At 31.4% G+C, this 19264-nt stretch overlaps 1 protein-coding gene across 2 annotated transcripts; it reads left to right on the top strand.

Moving 5' to 3' along the window:
* Nucleotides 1–5192: 5192 nt before the first annotated feature.
* Nucleotides 5193–10952, top strand: LOC124820522 (uncharacterized). 2 transcript variants are annotated; one of them, XM_047292233.2, is made up of 3 exons: nt 5193–5354; nt 5428–5556; nt 10709–10952. In XM_047292233.2, the coding sequence occupies exons 1-3, from the start codon at nt 5316–5318 to the stop codon at nt 10886–10888; spliced, it is 348 nt and encodes a 115-aa protein (XP_047148189.1). In that variant the 5' UTR covers nt 5193–5315; the 3' UTR covers nt 10889–10952. The 2 variants fall into 2 exon arrangements, with proteins under 2 accessions (XP_047148189.1, XP_047148188.1); XM_047292232.2 differs by having other exon boundaries at nt 5195–5354; nt 5425–5556.
* Nucleotides 10953–19264: the final 8312 nt, after the last annotated feature.

Below are 19264 nucleotides of genomic sequence, written 5' to 3'. Positions count from 1 at the left end.
TTAAACATCTAGAATAATTTTGGAAATGTTACGTTTATATAAGCTTGATAGAGAACTATGATGTAATCCTTCAAAGGTTGATAAGATCTTAATGACCTTAAGTGAGGATGATAAGATCTTAATGACCTTAAGTGGTTTTATGAAACGACATAGAGAGACAAAAGTTTATTCATATAGAGAACAAATTTGCACTTCAAGAGAAACCATATGGAAATAAGATCAAGTTACAGAAGAAAATAGATTATGAAAAGATACAGGGAGAGCACACCACCTTTAGAAGAGATTCATAAAGAGATTATCTAAATAGGCTTATGCTAAATACCACTATCATAAGATTTTATTAAAAATAAAAATTAAAATATAAGAAAAGAACAACATGGGAGTCAACACACTAAATTTATGATAAAATTACATTGAACACAGACAAAATATATCTATTAAGAATGAACTAAGTAAAAACATGATTTCCTTATTAAATCATTTTATACTTTAAACTCTATATACCTAGAAAACAAGGCAAATTATTCATTCTATTAAAAAATCAATAGTCAATCTTTTCACATTTCAAAAAAAAATGTTTCTAAAACTTATTTTTAGACATCTTATTTTGAAGATTGAGTATTAACTTTGTTTCCCCTTTCCTTACTACTTAAAGAATATTTTCAAGATTAAAGTCAAGATAAAAGTATTCTCAAATAAATCTCTCAAAAGAAATTTCATATATTCTTCAAATGTAATTTACATTTATTTATACAAGAAATATCAAGATCAAAGAACATGAAGAGTTACCAATTTTAGAATAAAGAAATTATAAGTGTAAACATAAGACTTAGTTAAGGATTATAATTTGCTAATCCTATATTTAATACTTATTATTTTTTCTTTCGATTAGGGTGAGTGTGAAAAGAAAAAGAAATGAGAGAGAGAGTGTGAGAAGTGAAATTATTTAGATTACATAAAAGTGAAATAAATTTGTAAAGTTTGTAATAGAAATAATTGATGTAACCAAAAATAATATTAATGGTATTATATAATAAATTAGTCACATGTATTGAGAAAAAAATTTAAATTAAACTTGAATAATAAATATTTACGAAGTGATTAGTTTACTTGGTGCAAAAAATACTCAAGTATTTTAAAAAAATAATAATTATATATATAATATAATTTGGAAAGGAAATTGAAACTTTTTTTCTCATACAATTATACAAAAGTAAAAATAAATTAAAATTTTTAATTTCTGAAATTGAATTTAGAATTTAAATTCAAACCTATTGTGTACAATTAAAAATGTTATATCCTTTTACATGTCCTTAATTTGGAGTTACATTACTACTAATTCTGTCAACTAATCATACCACAAGTAGATAATTCATTTAAATATACTTATGTGTACAATCTTCCTTTAATAGAAAAATTTTCAAATTATAAATATCATAGTATTAAGAATATATATATATATATATATATATATATATATATATATATATATATATATATATATATATATATTATTTACATCATATGTATATAACACTAAATCTTTTTCACCTTTGAGTACTCTGACTTATAACATCCTTTATTCCTGTGTAACATACCACTATAAGGGTGAAAGAGCTAAGTTAACATATTTAAATATTATAATTCATTTATAAACCAAACATTTTAAAACAGCACATCTCATACAATGTCTTTACTTCTCCATTTGTTAAATGGCCTTATGCTCACACAGACCCAAGGACTTAAACCCGACAAAGTTAATTCCATATAACACGATAATCTTTCATATTGATCCAGAGTATAGACTCACACCACCTAACTATTTTCTTCCATGTGAGTTTGAATATTTAAAGTTTAGATAATGAAAAACCCAATTAATACACTTCCTAAAATCACATCACCTAGTAATTCCTCCTTAAAATACTACAATCTCATCACATATACTTTCAATCAAACTATCTTAATAGAATATGATCATTGCCCTGATTCTACTCAACATCACACACACACACACAAAACACACAGTCACACAGACACAAACACATACACACATAACACACAGACACACAGACATAGACACAGACACAGACACAGATACAAACACACACACAGACAAGAATGTACACAGAAACACAAACACACACATAAACACACAAACACACACAGACACACACACACAGAACACACAGACACACAACCACAAACACAGACACACAAACACAAACACACACACACACACGGACACACACACACACAGACACACACAGACATACATAGACACACACACACACGGACACACACAGACACACACACACACACACATGGACATAAACACACTAACAGACACACACACAAAGAAACATAGACAAACACACAAAAACACAAACACACGCACACACACATAAAAATGCTCAAGAGATGTGAAAAATTTTAAGCGTAACTAGTGAAGGCATAGATGATGTAAAACATGCAAGAAAGAACTTATTGATTCAAGAATACGAAATGTTCCAGATGCAAGAAGGCGAAAAAAACTACGAGGCATAGAAGTGTTTCACACATATAGTCAATCGTCTCTCCGGGTTAGGTAAAACCTTTGATATTGACAATTAACTATTAAAATATTGAAATGCTTTAACAGGACATGAAAACCTAAGGTCACGACCATCATAGTGTCACAAAATCTTGCAACCATTTCTATGGTGACTCTTTTTGGTAAGTTAAGAGAAAATGAACTTGAACTTGGAAAGTTGAATGAAGAAGACAATCAAGGAAGGAAAAATAATACTACTTTTAAATCCAAGGTTATCAAAAGAAAAAGCCTGAAATTAGATGATGACTCTAACAATGAGAATATGAGTCTCATGATAAAGAAGTTCACCAAGTTCGTGAAGGCCAAAGGTAAAAGACAATTAAAGAGTAAAAAGGAGAATCAAGGATCCTCCTTTAATTTTAAGTGTTGTGAGTATGGAGAAATGGGACACGTTAATGCTAAAACAATATCGTATAAGCAAAACTTGATTTGAAGTTTAACATAACGTCCAAACGAAATAGCATTTAATTGTCTAGGATAAAAGATAAGAAGTGTAAAATGTTACAACTTAAATACCCTAAACGATATAAAAGCATCTAAGTAGAATAACATCTAATGTATGATTGACTGTTTATGATAAGCATTAAACGCTATAATGAATTATAATAGAGAGTCTAAAATAAACCAGGTCTAATGAAAGTTTAAAACAACCCTAAAAGAAATAACTTATTTTTCTAATTGACATATGTTACTCAAACAAACAACGCTAAACGATGGTACTTGAATTATTGCCTAAACGCTTAGGATCGTCTAACGCTTTAAAGCATATACTTTCTAGTACTTTTTTGTCTGTTATGTTATGCTCTCTTTTTCTGTACAGATATCCACCTTTATCAAAAAGCCTGCTCAAAATAAGAATAACGTTAAGAGATAGGAAGATATTCAAAGAATGTTTCATACATACTTTCTGCCCGCCCTTTCCGTACACAACACAATTGTTTTGCCAAGACACAACATAGCTTCTAACTCTACCTTAAAGGCTACAACTTTAGAAGAAAGTTAAAAGCTCTAATTAATGAATATTTTTTGAAGAAGACTATATAAAAAGGACTACATGAAGAGAAGACCATTAAGAATTATTTTATTGCAATACGCTCACGCTGCTTCTCTTTAAGATCTTTCTCTTAAGATTTTTCTTTAAAAAGAAAATTTCTTTTACAAGTTTTCATAATATCATTGTATTGTTTTCAAATCCTCTCAAAAAGGGTTATTCATTTTGTTCTTGTAATATTTCAAAACTCTTTGTGTTTGGTTTTCAGAAGTGAAATAAAACACTTGTAAAAGTTTACTTAGTGGAGTTAGACCATCTAGTCAGATAGATTAGTGATACCAAGAGTGGTCATGCTTAACCAGTGGGTTGGTTATAAACTAAAAGTGGTTAAACTCGTTTATAACAATTCATGAGTAATGGTACCCCTTAAAGGAATTTAAGGGAGAATTAGATGTAATTCAATTTGGAGCAAACCATTTTAAAAACAATTATGCCTTTTTGTTGTTGTTTTTTCAAAGGTTTTCCAACAAACGTAGTTTTAGAAACTCAAGTGTTTAACATCTGTTGTAGACTGTCTAACCCAAACAAAGAGAATTAAATACTAATTTGCAAAAAGTTTAAAACCCTATTCAAACTCGTTCCTGTGCTTTAGTCAAAGTTGACTGCTCAAATACTAAAATGACGGAGACAAAAAAGGAAGAATATTTTTCAAGAAAAAGACCTATATTGCTTGAGAGGATAATGATTCAAGCAAATTTGACTCAAATGAAGAACTTAATGGTTGACAATAAATCTTCTGGAAGCAAAACAAGTGTTTGTAGTAATAATAAAAATTATGATAAATTGTATCATGCATTTCAAGAATTATATTATGAATCTAAAAAGTAATCTTTTTACATAGTTAACTGAAATCAAAATATAAAGCTTTCCAAAAGAACTTTGAGAAATCTTTGAAAGAAAAGAAATTTTAAATAGTAAAATTTCAATTTTAGAGGAAGGTAGAAATATCCCTATTAAGAGTAAATGTTGTAAGGAGCATTGAAAATTTCTAATCTTTGAAAAATTAAATGCAAATCCTTTTAAAGTTAAATTTTTTGAAAAGCAAACTTTTAAGAAAAATGTTTTTCATAAAAACAAGCATGCTCCTGTGAATAAGAATAAAAAATAAGATAAAGTATGGGTAGAAAAAGGTAAATCTTATTCTAGGAATGTAAATTGTGTAACATCATGGCTTATTTCTCCCTCGTTCCATCTTCTTTTCTCTAGCATCTTTAATATATGTATGTGCGAAGTCACGGAGAAGAAGAGGAACGGAACTAAAGAAAAAGGTCCTAATAAATGTCAGATCATCGTTCTATAATGATATTAATGCTAATAAAATAGGAATTACCACATGTAATCTTTTTAAAAAGAAAATAAAAACCAGTAAAAAATAAATAAAAAAATATTAATTTATTGCCTCAAATATAAGAGAAAAAGTGTTAGTAAACCTATTATAAACATATATATTATATGAAAATTTTGAGAGTTTAAAAGTATATTAAGAAAAAATTAACTATTCTTTTTTAGAAAAAACTATTTTGAGAAATTTAAAAGTATTGTCCCACCACAAAAAAATCTGAAAATTTCTGGCTTTGCTGTTCCCATTTTGCGTGAGGAGGATACACGAAAAGAGAGAGAGGAGAGAAGCTAATTGTAGCTCCAACGCTCACCAACATCAGGTCTCATTCGTCAATGGCGTCGTGGAACATGGGTCTCGCTTCATGCCACAAGGTACCTCATTCACTTGCCTTTCGTTTTTCTTCATACTTCTTTATTTCTTTATGGGTTTTCACTCTTTTAGCAGACGATGTCTTTTGAGGTTTCATGCAGTAGGAAGAGAGACAGAGACAGGGAACGAGGTAGCATCTATCCCTACAAAGTGGTTGAAATAACTCCTCCACCCAAGTGTCTCGGCGTTCGTTGCTTACCCCCTGTAAGTGCCATTCTTTGATTTTATATTTTAATATCAATTCCAAACCTTCAGTTTTCATAATTCATCATGGAAAATTTAAATTAGAAGCCCTGCTTTCAAGTTGTGTGTATCTAATGATTAATGGTTGGTACTTTTGGATGGGTTAGAAGCCAAGGCTCATGAAAAGAGTAATCTCTTCTGTTATGATTTTTCTTTTAGAAGAAATAGTTTAATGCACTTTTAAAGGCTTTTATGATTATATATCATCAAACGCATTAAAATGACAGTGTAGTTATACTTATTCAATGAAATTTGACTGTATAGCGTTTCAAAGATAGTGTCATTAAACATATGTTTTTTTATTTATTAGGAGTATCCCCTTGAACACAGGGACTGATCTCTGTGTTCTCCCTCGGGATTTAAGTAGCCGCAGGATAGGTCGATATCCCCATTCACTGAATTTTTTTGCATTAACAAGAAACGATAATCGACCTCGTATAATTGCTAATGCTGGCCCTGGTGTTGTCTTTGTCACTCATTCTTTTCTGTATTTTTTCACTCCAAGTGAACAGAAGAAACATGTAATTGAGTACATAATAAACGTCAGAGTTTAATTTTATGCATTATTTTATATTTTTAACCAATTAAAAATCATTTGGATATTTACTGTAAAAGTTAACCAATTTATGATACTTGAGAATTTGTGATTGAATGCTTGTGTTAAAACTCTTTACACCCTAGGTACATAGATTATTTACTCTAAATGTGATACCTAATTGTATGTTATAACAAACAAATAACTATGGAGTAGTAGTTGATGTTATTTGAGTTCATTATTAGGTCACATACTTGATCAACTTTGAGGAAGATTTTGTAAAACCAGTTGGATTCACTAACGCAAAACTGATTTGAGCTAATAAGCCAGTTTTAGAGTGGCTAAAATGCACAATAAATTCAATAACCTACATGACTGATTTTTGAGCTAGTTACCTGACTAATTGTTTTATCTAGTTACCTGAATGATTGTTTGAGCTAGTTACATGACTAATTGTTTTAGTTAGTTAACTGCTTTTTTTCACCTATTTACAAATCAAATTGTCCAGATCAACCCAAGTTTTACAACTATATCAATCCAATAATCTTTTATTTTTTTTATAGTATGTTTGTTCCAGAACATCCAAAAGTCCTATATCGGGTTGGAGTGACCAAGTGTAATTTATATTTACTCTTATCCGTTAATATAATGGAGTTAGATCGGTGTTCCAAAGAAAATAATACCTTATATTGTGACTCCGAAGGACTTACACTTGTTGGAACAATAATATATATTTCTTAACTGAATAGTATAATAGAACAATTCTTCCTTCTTCCCTTCTAGCATTCTCTAACACATTATACTACGGGTGATTTGATTGGCCTCCTTATCTTTTTATTATGTAGCCCTTGTTGTAAAAGTGACATAATATCAGCAAGCAAATTCTGAATTGTTGCTCCATTCTTTCAATTGGTATATTCCTGAAGCTCACTGATGTAAAAGTGTCAATTAACTAGTATTGTCTTCACTAGGGTACATAACTGAATTTAATATAATCATAAGGTTTATGTAGTTTTGAGGGATGTTGTCAAATGAATGTACTTTATGATTCTTGGCCATTGGAGCAAAAGGTAGGAAAGTCTAAAAATGTTGTTAAAAGGTTTCTGTGAAGTTGTGACTTAACAGGATGATACTAATGATTAAGACCTGAATCTTGTTCATTGCAATTTTCACCATGCTAATGACCCTATACTCACATTCTGCTCTTTGGAAATGAATGCTTTCAGCAGATGTTTGCAGATTTCTGCTGCTAAGAAAATTTGAGTGTTTGTCGCCTCTTAAGTTGTCATGTTTTACGAAGTTTTCATATCATGAACAATACCTAAGAATAGAATCACAGTCTATGAGAACTGAGGCTTAGGATAAATTTTGCAATGGCCATAAACTCAAAACACACCTTTTTCTTAAATCTTTAATTTGGATTAACTAGAGTTTTATCTTTAGGTATGACTATGGTAAAATTTTGGGGATAAATGCGAAGAAGAGACGTAGAGAACACCCCTGAATATTGTTGTATCTGGTTTTACATACATGATCTGATTTTATAATTCATATGTTGTAAATCTTCAGCTTAAAGTTTCTGTTTTTACTAATAATCCTACATTACAAGCTCCTTAACATAGGTAAGGTAACCATAATATTGTAATAACTGTTAAAATGCGACCAGTGGACTTACAATCCTGCACTGCTTATGAGGAATTCTTAGGTTCAATAAGCTTAAATAAAAGTTATTTGATACCGAACTTGCATACATGCCAAAGAATGTTTTTTGGCAATATATAGCTCTTTGGAGCTAGAGTTATCTTCAAGAGTTTGGCCATTTGATATGAAAGAAAAGCTATGAAGGGCATCCGAAACAGGAAATTGTCAAAGAGGAGTAGATATTTTGGTCTATATAATTCATACTGTACCCAGAATCTGAGGTACATTGTAGAATCAAATACTTTCCATGGATTTTCATATGCACAAGACATCGTGTAAACCCAGACAAGTATAAGAAAGTACTGCAGAAAGAAATTTGAAAAGTTTTGAGGACAATATGATGATAATTATATGGCTTGAATGGATAAAGAGACAATTTCTGTAGCACACATGCAAATAGTGATGTTATTCTATAACTCATCATTTAAGTTTTAACTTAGAGACTACAAATCAGTTTGAGTCTGTTTCTGAACAAGCACACTTATGAAGGAAAAAAACATCAACTGGATAAAATAAATCAAACATTTCGAGTTAGTTAAAATTTACTTATACACCTTGACTTTTGCATAAATTTCCTCATGTAAGTTCTCAAATACCTATGCCCCAAACTCTTTCCTTTAACGGTAGCGTTTTCCAATTGGAAAACTCTCTTAAGTTAGTAGCTAATACAAAGGGTTTTACTAGTTTGTCCGATTGCTAATAGAATGACATCCAACAATTTCCATTAGAAGTCATGAAGATGGCTGTTTATTCCTGCACTCTCGAACTGTATTGTGCACCCTCATCTGAGTAATGCAATGACCAAAGTACCCTTGAGAAATATTTTAAAAAAACCTTTCCTGTACTACTGACACAGCCTTCGTGATTTGCGCACACTTTCGTGCATCATTGCCCACAAAAGTAACCCTTCTCCCCATTTTTGCTTCATTTTGATTCCAAAAGATGTTGGAATACCTTCTGGATTAGGAAGCAGAACTACGAATAGAAGGAATTCAAAAGAACTGCAGAACTTGCAGGAGATTCAAAAGAAGAAAGAATGGATCCCGACACTGTTATTGAATGAATGAAGATACAAGAGAATTACAAGAATTTTTCTGAAAGCCATCAATACTACACTAACCTCTCATATGTAGCTGTTCTACTTGCTAACTAACTTCCAACTGAAATGGCTAAGTACAAAAGCGTGTCCCCTGTTGATCATATACTGTAACGGTTTCTGAAAAGGGCTATCTAGGAAAATATTCCAGATAGGGTCAATCCAGAAGCAAGTAATTATTTTGGTGGAAGTTATGGATAAGACAATAAAAAACATTACTCAAGAACTGTCTATCGAGAAACTTGCAGACACCATTACAGGACAACGACCAGCAATGAAGAAGGAAGGGGAAGGTAAAACAGAAATAGAACTCAGAGGGATAATATTGTATTTTTAAAAATATGGGGGTGCATGAAGAAAGTATACGGTGTAGGATGAAATGGCCCATAAAGGTTTATATTTAGACTAGCTGCAATTTGATGAACTTTAGAGTTTTTGGCCGAATGGCTGAATAAATTATGAAGTTTTTCATAAGTTAAAATTTGTTTTATGTTTCGATTTTTATAAATTTCTGACATTTAAAAGTTTATTTAACTTATGCATGAATTAATTATTAATTTATTAGAGAAGCTTGATTTATTTACCCTTTTGTTTAAAAGTTTATCCAATAGGAAACCCATCCCCCTCCCATGCTGAAATAACAAGAACTGATATTGGCTTTAATTATCGACCAAAATTACTAATTTAAGAGGAAAAACTGGCAATATATTTACTTATGGCGAACCACTGCCCTGTTTGACCTGCTTATTGTATTGGCACTTCACTTGCTTCCCTCAATCTAAAAGGGGTTATTTCTACATTCAATGCAAGCATATATTTCCATGTGGATGGCTGCTTTAAAAGCAACATTAAAAATTATAGCAACGTAGCTATTAAAAAATAGAGCTTTAGTGCATCTCCTCCTTTTCTTTCTAAAACAATTTTGCATCCAAGTACATTATTGCGATGAGAACCATTCATTGAAGTAGGAATACCATTGACGTATTTGGCTTCTTTCCCTTCTCTCTCAGAGGGGTGGGACTGAGTTTTAGTGCTTTGGAGGATATGTCCCTATGAAAGGATGCTTTAGAAGGAATGTTGCAAACTCTCGACTTGCTTTTCTAAAATTAACCTTTGCAGATTGGAAGAATAAAGTTGTGTATCATATAGGTCTTGTATATCTACTTCTTATGCTATATTAGAACATGTGGAAGGCAGATACCATTTCTAAGAGGGCAGGCAGGCAGGCATATGATATAATTGAAGACAAGGCACTTGTTTGGAGTTCTAAACACTCTAAAAGCATGATGAATCTGCAGTTTAGTAATTTCATACGTATGACGATTGCAGTTGTGGTTGCTTATTTTAGATCTATTGCTCTCAATTTTTTAATGGAAAAATATTTTCTGAGATGGTAAATGGGTCCATATGAGATGAGGAATTGAAGCAAGCTGTTTGGTTTTTCATGCTGTGATAGTTCATTCCCTTTATTTATGGTTCTGATTCTGAAACCAGAAAATTAGTAGTAGATTCTAAAAGCAGAACTGTTTATGTCCCGTTTAACAAAACCTTTCTTTTTCATAGTTTAACAACACATTATTGATCACATGTCGTGTTGTCAATTTTTGCCCAATTGATTCAATTATGCATACCATGATCCAACCGAACTTTTCCCTTTCTTTCTTTTCTTTATGGGTGATATGATCCAACATAACTTTGTGAGAATGAAAAAGAAATGTGCTGCATGCACATTCAGTTGGGCCATTTGCATAATATAATTTCTTTATCTATTTTCTAAGCAGAACTTGCAGTGCGGGGAGAGTGTAACAATAGAAGGACAAGCCTATACTATTTCAGCTGTAACACATCGCTATCAGCTTCGGAAAGGAAAATACGAACCAAGCGAGAAGAGACTTGATGTTTTGTCCACAGGAAGATACTTAGTAAATTTATATTTAGAAAATTTATTAGAACAATCTTGATTAGTACAGTTATGTAGTAACTTCTATTTTTGTATCAATGTGTAATGACTTAGTTATGTGTCCATTCTTTAACTTGTTTCGCGGCCAATGGAAAATTGGAAAATAATAATTATAAACTAAGAAAGGTGGGAAAATGAATAGCTAGTACATATTTACAGCAGATTAGTAAAGATCTCACGAACTGAAAACCTTGTTCATGTTTATAACGTTCTCTTTGGTTTAAGAGGAAAGGATAAAGGATGAAAATAGAGAATAAATAAGTTAAGTAAGAAATAAATTTGAATGTTTAGTTATTTGATAAAGTACAATAAAAAAGTGTTTTAAGAGTTGTGTAATTTAATTAAATTGATAAAAACAAGAAAAAAAGACAAGTATAAATATGGGTAATAGTAAAATGAATTATTTATTTTTCTTTCTCATCTAGTCTTCTAAGCATATTTGCATTATTTCTTTCTTCTATTCTCACTTTCTCAAAACTACACACAATGTAATTTAGTTTATGCATTAATGAAATAATAAATAATTTATGCTTAGAGTAGTATATTTACTTTTCCTTCTCAAACACAAACTAATTTATTTACTAAAATAATAGTATGTGTATTTTTCATTCTCATATAGTCTTCTAACTTTTCCAAGAACTAAATTAGTTTATACATTAATTAAAAGTAAAACTTTGAAAAAGTTATGAATTTTTTCACATTAATTGATGTATATGCCAACTTTAACTTATCAGAAAATCATTTTTTTTTGCATACTTCTGCTTTCGAGAATTTTTTACGAAGAAATTTATTTGAATACATCCTAAATAAAGTGATATGTCTCATCAACCAAATTGTATAATGCAAATAATAGTGGATTGTGTTATTTATCCAAGTGTTTTAAAAATAAAATATATTTACCTTATGAGTGCCAAAAAGTTCTGAGGATATTAATGTTAATGATTAATTTGACGAATGTGATGGGAAGAACAAAAAATTGTTGCTTAAGCAAGGTTGGATTAGTAATTAGGGTCCATGAATAAAAAAAGATATGGGCATTTATTTCACAGTGTAGCAGGTTCCCGGGCAAAGCCTGCACGTGGGACCACTGCAAGTTCGCACGTGCAACTCTGGTAATAATGCCAGAGACTTTTATCATGTAGGGTCCGAAACATCCATGCACTGAACGGTGGTACAACAATTTTATGAGATATACGAGCAGTTATACATATGGTGACTCCTTTGTTTATTTATTTATTTATTTCATTTGACCAATACATGTGGAGCCTAGTACACACCTCTTTGATTCATACTCTTGTCGTGTATTTTGGCAATAATTAATTAATTGACACCAGATTCTATCTGTCCTTTGGACAGATAAGATTGCACTAGTAACTTCCTCCAATTATTTCCTTCAATTGCTTGCTTCCATTCATGTGAAGGGAATACAAAAGATTTTGAAGAGTTTATATATATATATATATATATATATATATATATATATATATATATATATATATATATATATATATATATATATATATATATATATATATTAAATTCATTTGTTTTAGAAGAGTTTTAAATTTGAACTTTATAGACAGAAAAAAATATAATTAAAGCTGGGGTTATTGGTATTTTTTTTAAAAGAGAAGATATTATGAGTTAGATAAAATTATTATAAATAATTAATTTTTGTAATATTTATTGTTACTGTAAATGAGTATTGAATTTCAAAATTATTAATTAATATAAAAATATATGATTTCACAGTGTTAAGATAAGATTATCTAGTGATCTAAATGTTAAATGGTAATGTTTAAGATTCAATAACCAAACACATTATGTCTCTAAATTTTTTATAGAAAAAATTACCTAGGATATCAGTATAACGTGTTAAACGCTATCAAAAGATATATATAAAAGCGCCAAACACTATAGAACTCCTAATAGAGTGTTTAATCACCATAAAGCTTTAACAAAGAAATATAGTGCCTATGAAAATAACTTTGCTAAGCAATACTAAACGATGTATTAAAACTTAGACAACCCTATGAAACAGGTTTTTAAAAGATCATCTCATCTAAAGCATAACTCATCTAAAGCATAACACATCAAACACTTTGCCCTCAATCAATGCTTTTATCAAAGAATGCTGGCATGTACCAAAATGTTTTAAACACGCAATATGATTAATAATCAACGTTTAAAACATTTAATGTTGTACAAAAAAGTGTTTCCTTACTTGCATGCTTTATTCTTATTATCTCTATTGTTAATGTCAACACTAAGGTTTATTTAGAAGAGTTGCACAAAGGACAAAAAGATGTTGAGAGATAAGAAGACATTCCTAGAATGAAGAGTTTAAAGAGTGACAAGAAGCATAAAAATAAATAGCATAGTTTTCTTAGGCTTGTATTTTGTCTATTCTAGTTTCTGGTTTCTTTCTCTTAGATTGGTTGTAAAGAAGTTTATATATTCTTCTTTTCTTTAAGGTGCAAGCAATATGGGATTTCACATAGCTTACACTTAAAAGAAAGAAGAATAAATAAGTCTCTTCTCCTTTTAATTGCTTGTATTGCAAGTTATCTTATGTATAATTTTAGTTTTGATCTTTAGACTAGTTAGGTAGCTTATATACCCTTAGGATGTTGTAGAACTAAGACATGTGGGACTTAAAGCAATCTTGAGAGCTCTTGTCCAGACTTGTAGGCCTTCAAGTCTCACATCCTTTAGTTTTCTTCACCTACTTCATCTTCTAATGCTATATAAGCAACCTAAGGTCTCTTTTGTACACACACCTTGAACACCTTCAAATTTGAATATAAAGAGTGTTTTGCATTCAATTGCATTACTTCTTTAAGATAAAATTCTTTCTCTTATTCTAAATTTGGGTCTTATCTTGTGAAGAATAAGTGGCGACCTCCTTGGCCTTTATCTTGGATCCTTTCAAGTGGTATGCCTTCCAAATCATAAGTTTCCTCTCCTTTCTCTCTTACATTTTTAGTCTTTTCAATTCCATTTCTTAATTTTTTTAGTTTAGTTCTTAGCTTATTTCTATCTAGGCATGTTGTTCCATATAATTTCCTCAAAGTCTTTAGATTTGGAAGACCGTACAACCTACTCATGAACGAAAGATATAGCATTGTCACCCTATAACATAGACCTAAGTCCAACTAGCTACCTAAAAGAGGTACACTTCTACACATAAGGCACACGTTAGTATATTTTTAGTTTTAAAGTTTAGGAGATACCTTGTTTTATGATCATCTGACTAAGAGCTTCTTGCAAGGAGTAATCCTTCTCTATTCAAAGGTGTAAAGTTTCCATTTTCCACAATATCCCACATGTCAATATGACATGATTATAAATATGTATAATTATTCTTTGTTTCCAAAATTTAAACTTTTCTTCCCTAAATAGAGGTGGACGACTTATGGCATATCCTTCACTTTCCATTGCGATCTGGATCATTTCCTCAAGTCTGGTTAAAAACTAACCCCTGAGGTTAGCTTTGATACCAATTGAAAAATATAGGCAAACACTATAGGAGGGGGGATGAATAGTGTTTTTAAAACTTTTCACAAATGGTGTCTTATAGGTTTTCAAAGGATTAATAAATAAAAGATATGTTTAGACGATGATGTTTCAAAAAGGCTTTGTGAAAACATTCGAAGAAGGAAAGCAATATAACACAAATTTTATACCAGTTCACTCAACCTGGGCTACGTCTAGTTCTCCCTTAAGAACTCTTAAGAGATTCGACTAATTTTTAACAAGATTACACGAGTTTTACCTCTCCAGCTTTATAATGGTATTTTGACCACTCCTGGTTCACCTAATCAACACAACTAGTCCGAGTTTAACCACTTCTGGTTTACAAGTATTTAAACCACTTATGGTCTTAAGTATTCTAACAATTTTTGGTGTTAATCCTAAACAACACGTCTAAGCAAGTATTTTAATTCTCTTTAGAATTTAAAACACAAACAATGTTATGAGCAAAGGTACAGATTGATAGCTCTCTAAGAGAGGATATGAACAATACAAAAAATTATGTTATTTACTAAGGTTTTTCTTTTAAAAGAAATATACAACTTTAGATGATATATGAGTACACTAAGCTTCTTTTAACGTTCACAAGTTCACTATTCTATTCTTCTTGTCTTTTCTTTAAGCTTTCGTCTATATATAGTATTTCTTGAAAGATGACCGTTAGACAAAGGAGTTGACTTCAAGAGAGCAAGTAGTCTTTAGGTCGGAAGTTAGACTTTAGTCTACTTTGTAAAGGCTCAAAGCTTTATCATAGCCTTTTTATCTTAAATAGAGCTTGTACGATGTGATACAATTGAACGCTTCAAGGAAAACATTTCCAAAATGTTCTTCATCTCTCACAACATCTTTTTCTTAGGTGTAGTGATTCTGATCATATCTTTCTGCTTTAGTGAGCTGCATAAATATTAAGAACAAGGTATACAAGGATCAAAGCACTTTATCGTACATGTATTAAATATTTTGAGCTTTGATAAGCGTTAGGCTATATTGCGTATTCAAAAATTTTTATCACTTGTCATGTCACTAATAAATGCACAGTTTGGTAAAGCATACAACATGTATATTCATCAGATGGTATAAAACATTATATGCTTTTTCAAAGACTATTTGGGAGAGTAGCGTTTAGTGGTCATATGTTAGACAATGTATTCTTAAGACAATTTGCTTGAGTTAACACTGAGTTGAATAAAACTTTCTTTCAGCTTCAGTGTTATAAAAGAGATCTATTTTCTTGTTCATAAAATGCTAGCTTGTTACTCATATAGTCTATTAAAAAGAGAGACATTTTTTTCTCTTAGATGTTGTTCATAAACTTAGTTCATGAGATAGTTCAGTCTAGGAAACATTATTCATAGGCTTAATTTCATTTAAAACAGATGTTACAAAATGTTTTTCTCTTAGAAGTTATTTATTCTAAAACAACTTTTCATACACAACAATATTTTGTTTAATGCTTTTTGTTAAACTTCAAAACGTGAGTTGCTTAGAGATCTATTCTCTAGATGATATTGTCTTAACAACAACGAGTCAAACATGTATCTCTACTGGCAACAGTCAATATATGGTTTAACTGATGCGTCTCGACCTGATCATGCCTTGACTAGTCAACACTTCTTTGAAGAATTTGGAAAAGGGTATGTTAAAATGAGATTGGTCGCACAAACTCAGAACAAACTAAGTTTCCCCACTAATGAAGTATAGGGACAACCTAGATATCAATCCATGGATTCAACAGAATTAAGTTCTAAGTGTATGGTTAGAATCTTGTATTACTCAGTACCTAATTATTTACTATTAACTACTAATGCAAGGTGGGGAAAGAAATTAAATGAAGAAATTTAAAAAGAAAATAGTAAAGAAATCAAATCTGTTTAAAAGAAAAAGAAATGAAGAAATAAAATGTAATTTGAAATAAAAGAAAAGAAATGAGAATAGAACTCTAAACTACCTAAACAGAACCAGAAATTAAACTACTATGAGAATTACATACAACTAAAATGACCTAAAACTAAAACTAGAAACAAGCAACTCAAATTTGAAATTTAAAAGCTACACAAATCCTAAAAGCCAAATGAATATGTACAGTAAAGAAATTAAATGTTGCAGATATAATTGTAAAATCTACAGTAAAGAAAAGTCAATAAGAAACACCAAGATCTAATGATTAAAAGCAAAGAATCAAGTGAGAAACTCATGAATCAGAACTAACTCTAATCATTACGAACAGAACACAACCTAAACTACTAATCAGAACAAAGTTGTTGGATAAAAGTCACAAAGCTGAACTAAATTTGCTTGAAATGGCGTATCAATTGATTTATTATTATACAGAAAGACATCCTGTTCATAAATTGCCCACCTCGGGGTCTCAAGTTCTAATATAGAACTTAAAATGAATAACAATCAATTGATTTCCCAAAACAAAACAGATTCAATTCAATTTTAATGATTTTTAGCCAAATCAACAAATGAAACACAATTGAACCTATTCCTAACTAACACTAATTAACAGCAACTAAAACAACATGAATTAAAATATTTTTTTCATTGGTTGAACTCCTATCTGTCTCGAGAAGACATCTCGGTCATTTACGCCCACCTCGGGGTCGTATAATTCCAAAAAGGAATTTAAAATGTGAAGATTTCCGAGTTCAACTCAATTTTCCTCAAATCAAAACACACAAACAGAAATAATAGAAGAAAAACAATAGAAACACAAAACCGAATGAATCTTTATACATTGGACTCATCTCTGACTCGAGAAGACATCTCGGTAAAGAATGCTCACTACAGAGTCATTCAATTCCAAAAGGAATTGCAAAGATGCAGAGAATCAGAGTCCAATTCAATTTCTCAAAACATAACAAGCACAGAAATCAAAAGCAATGAACAAAATCAAAACGTAAACAAGAAATGAGAAAGAAGCACGAAATTGAACTTTATTAACATGAAGAAGCTATTTACATACTACCGAACTCACCAAACCACTCACGATTGTCACTCCCGCGAGCTTCAAGGTGAAATCCAGTAGCCAGGAACCCTACTTCTACGAAAGCACAAAAATCCTAATCTAAAGTTGTGTCTCTCGAAATGTAAAACTGTGTATTGTCTAGTGTAGAAGTGTACATGGCAGAAACAAACCCCTTTATATTGGATAAAAAAATAGAGAAAAAGAAAAGCAGGGAAAGGAAATAGAAACTTGCTTGGGACGCTTCTTCTTCTTCATCGGACGGTCACCATTTATCTGCTTCCTTGCTTTTTCTCTGGCTGTTTGATCCTCACCAGCGGGCAGCTCCGGTCATCTTCTCCAGGCAGGTGATGTGCTCCAGCTTGGCGTCGTCATCTTTGGTCAGGACGCCTCTTCTCTTCGTCTCGCACAGGGCCTTAGCTTTTTGGGTGCGTTCTCCCTTTGCCAAACGACTTGCTCGAGTGTGCTTTGCTCCAAATGAAACATGTCTTCGAGCTTTACTCCCACATTAACAATAGTGCACCAGACGACGTAGTTCCACTTAATTTCATCCCAAACCACTTTCAGACCTCAAAACGGCAGTGTCCTACTAGAGCCTAATATTCAGCCAGTGGCCCAATCTTCAATCTGTAGTAGTGGCCCACTTCTTAAATCAGCATCAGTACTCACGGAACATCAGGATGAACCGCCAGCTTAGCATGCCCACAGTCATACTTTTCAAATTCAATAATCATCCATGAGTCGTTCCTCCTTGGAACGCTCGTTCATAATCCACAACATTTCATCCATCTCATATTTTCTTCATCTTTCATTATCAAATCTACTCAAATTCATCTTTGTTCAAGGATTATTAAGGACATCAAATACCGAACGTTCAATCCTCACTCAAAACGAGGACGAACACTTGGAACGAGACAGAGAAATCTCCAGTTCCATAATAGAATAAGACCGAGAGGGTTACTGTCAAGTTGAGAAAGAAACCGAGTACAACTATATGTCACAAGAACGACTAGAACGAACGGTACTTTAAAAAGTGAGCCAATTAAATGAACTGACTCTCGGGAGCTCAAACCGAACACTTCAAAGAACATGCCAAGTACTAAGGCTCTAGGCCGGAACCAATGAATGTAGACTCTTCAAGACATTTAAAGAACCATACTTAGAAGAATTCACATAAAAAAATTGAACGCTTATGAAAAATTAGCTTATTTGAGTTTAGCAACTCGAAAACCGAATGCTAGTCAATGATCGAGCATTGTAGAAAGAAAACTCTATTGAATTTGAACGAACGTTATTTTCATCGATATATAAAAGAAACGAGTACGAGCGCTTGATATAAGACCGAGCACTCCTCATTACGAGCACTTGGTGTGAGACCGAGCACTACTAAACTTATAATAGAAAGCTTGATAAATATAATAAGATACTATTGGAATAGTGTTTAAGAATAACTAAAATATACAATTACATATATTTACAATTTTAAGTTTATCACAGAATATCCAGATACAACTATGCTTGGCCGAACGCTCAAGCATAGTACTACCACACGAAGACGCTCGTCCTCAACTAAGATTCTTTCCAAATGAAAGAATCCAATTTTAACCAAGATTTCTAGTATTACCGAACGGTCAATGACCATTCAATGACGAACGTACACTATCATAGGGAAATTTCATATCCAGAATTTCATTCATATTCAACTCAGTTCTTAACGCATAGTTTCATAACTTTATACATTCATATCATAATCAATTTTCATACTTCATTTAATCTATATCATATAAATTTCATATATTTCATACCTCAGAACATAGCAACCATCATATATCATATATTCAAATATCACAACAATCATACTTCACTTTAATTTAG

Source organism: Vigna umbellata, chromosome 5, assembly GCF_029865625.1.
Source record: "Vigna umbellata cultivar VRB3 chromosome 5, Vumbellata_1.0, whole genome shotgun sequence".
In the NCBI taxonomy this organism is placed as follows: Eukaryota; Viridiplantae; Streptophyta; class Magnoliopsida; order Fabales; family Fabaceae; genus Vigna; species Vigna umbellata.
The sequence above is the reverse complement of the archived record's forward strand: the minus strand, read 5'-3'. Positions and strand labels throughout refer to the sequence as shown.

Bases quoted from the DNA above. Each gene is read 5' to 3' on its own strand.
- LOC124820522 (XM_047292232.2), top strand. From the start codon at position 5,316: ATGGCGTCGTGGAACATGGGTCTCGCTTCATGCCACAAG. The intron at 5,355-5,424 runs GTACCTCATTCA...TCACTCTTTTAG, and splicing joins GTCTCGCTTCATGCCACAAG to CAGACGATGTCTTTTGAGGT. The intron at 5,557-10,708 runs GTAAGTGCCATT...TTTTCTAAGCAG, and splicing joins GCGTTCGTTGCTTACCCCCT to AACTTGCAGTGCGGGGAGAG.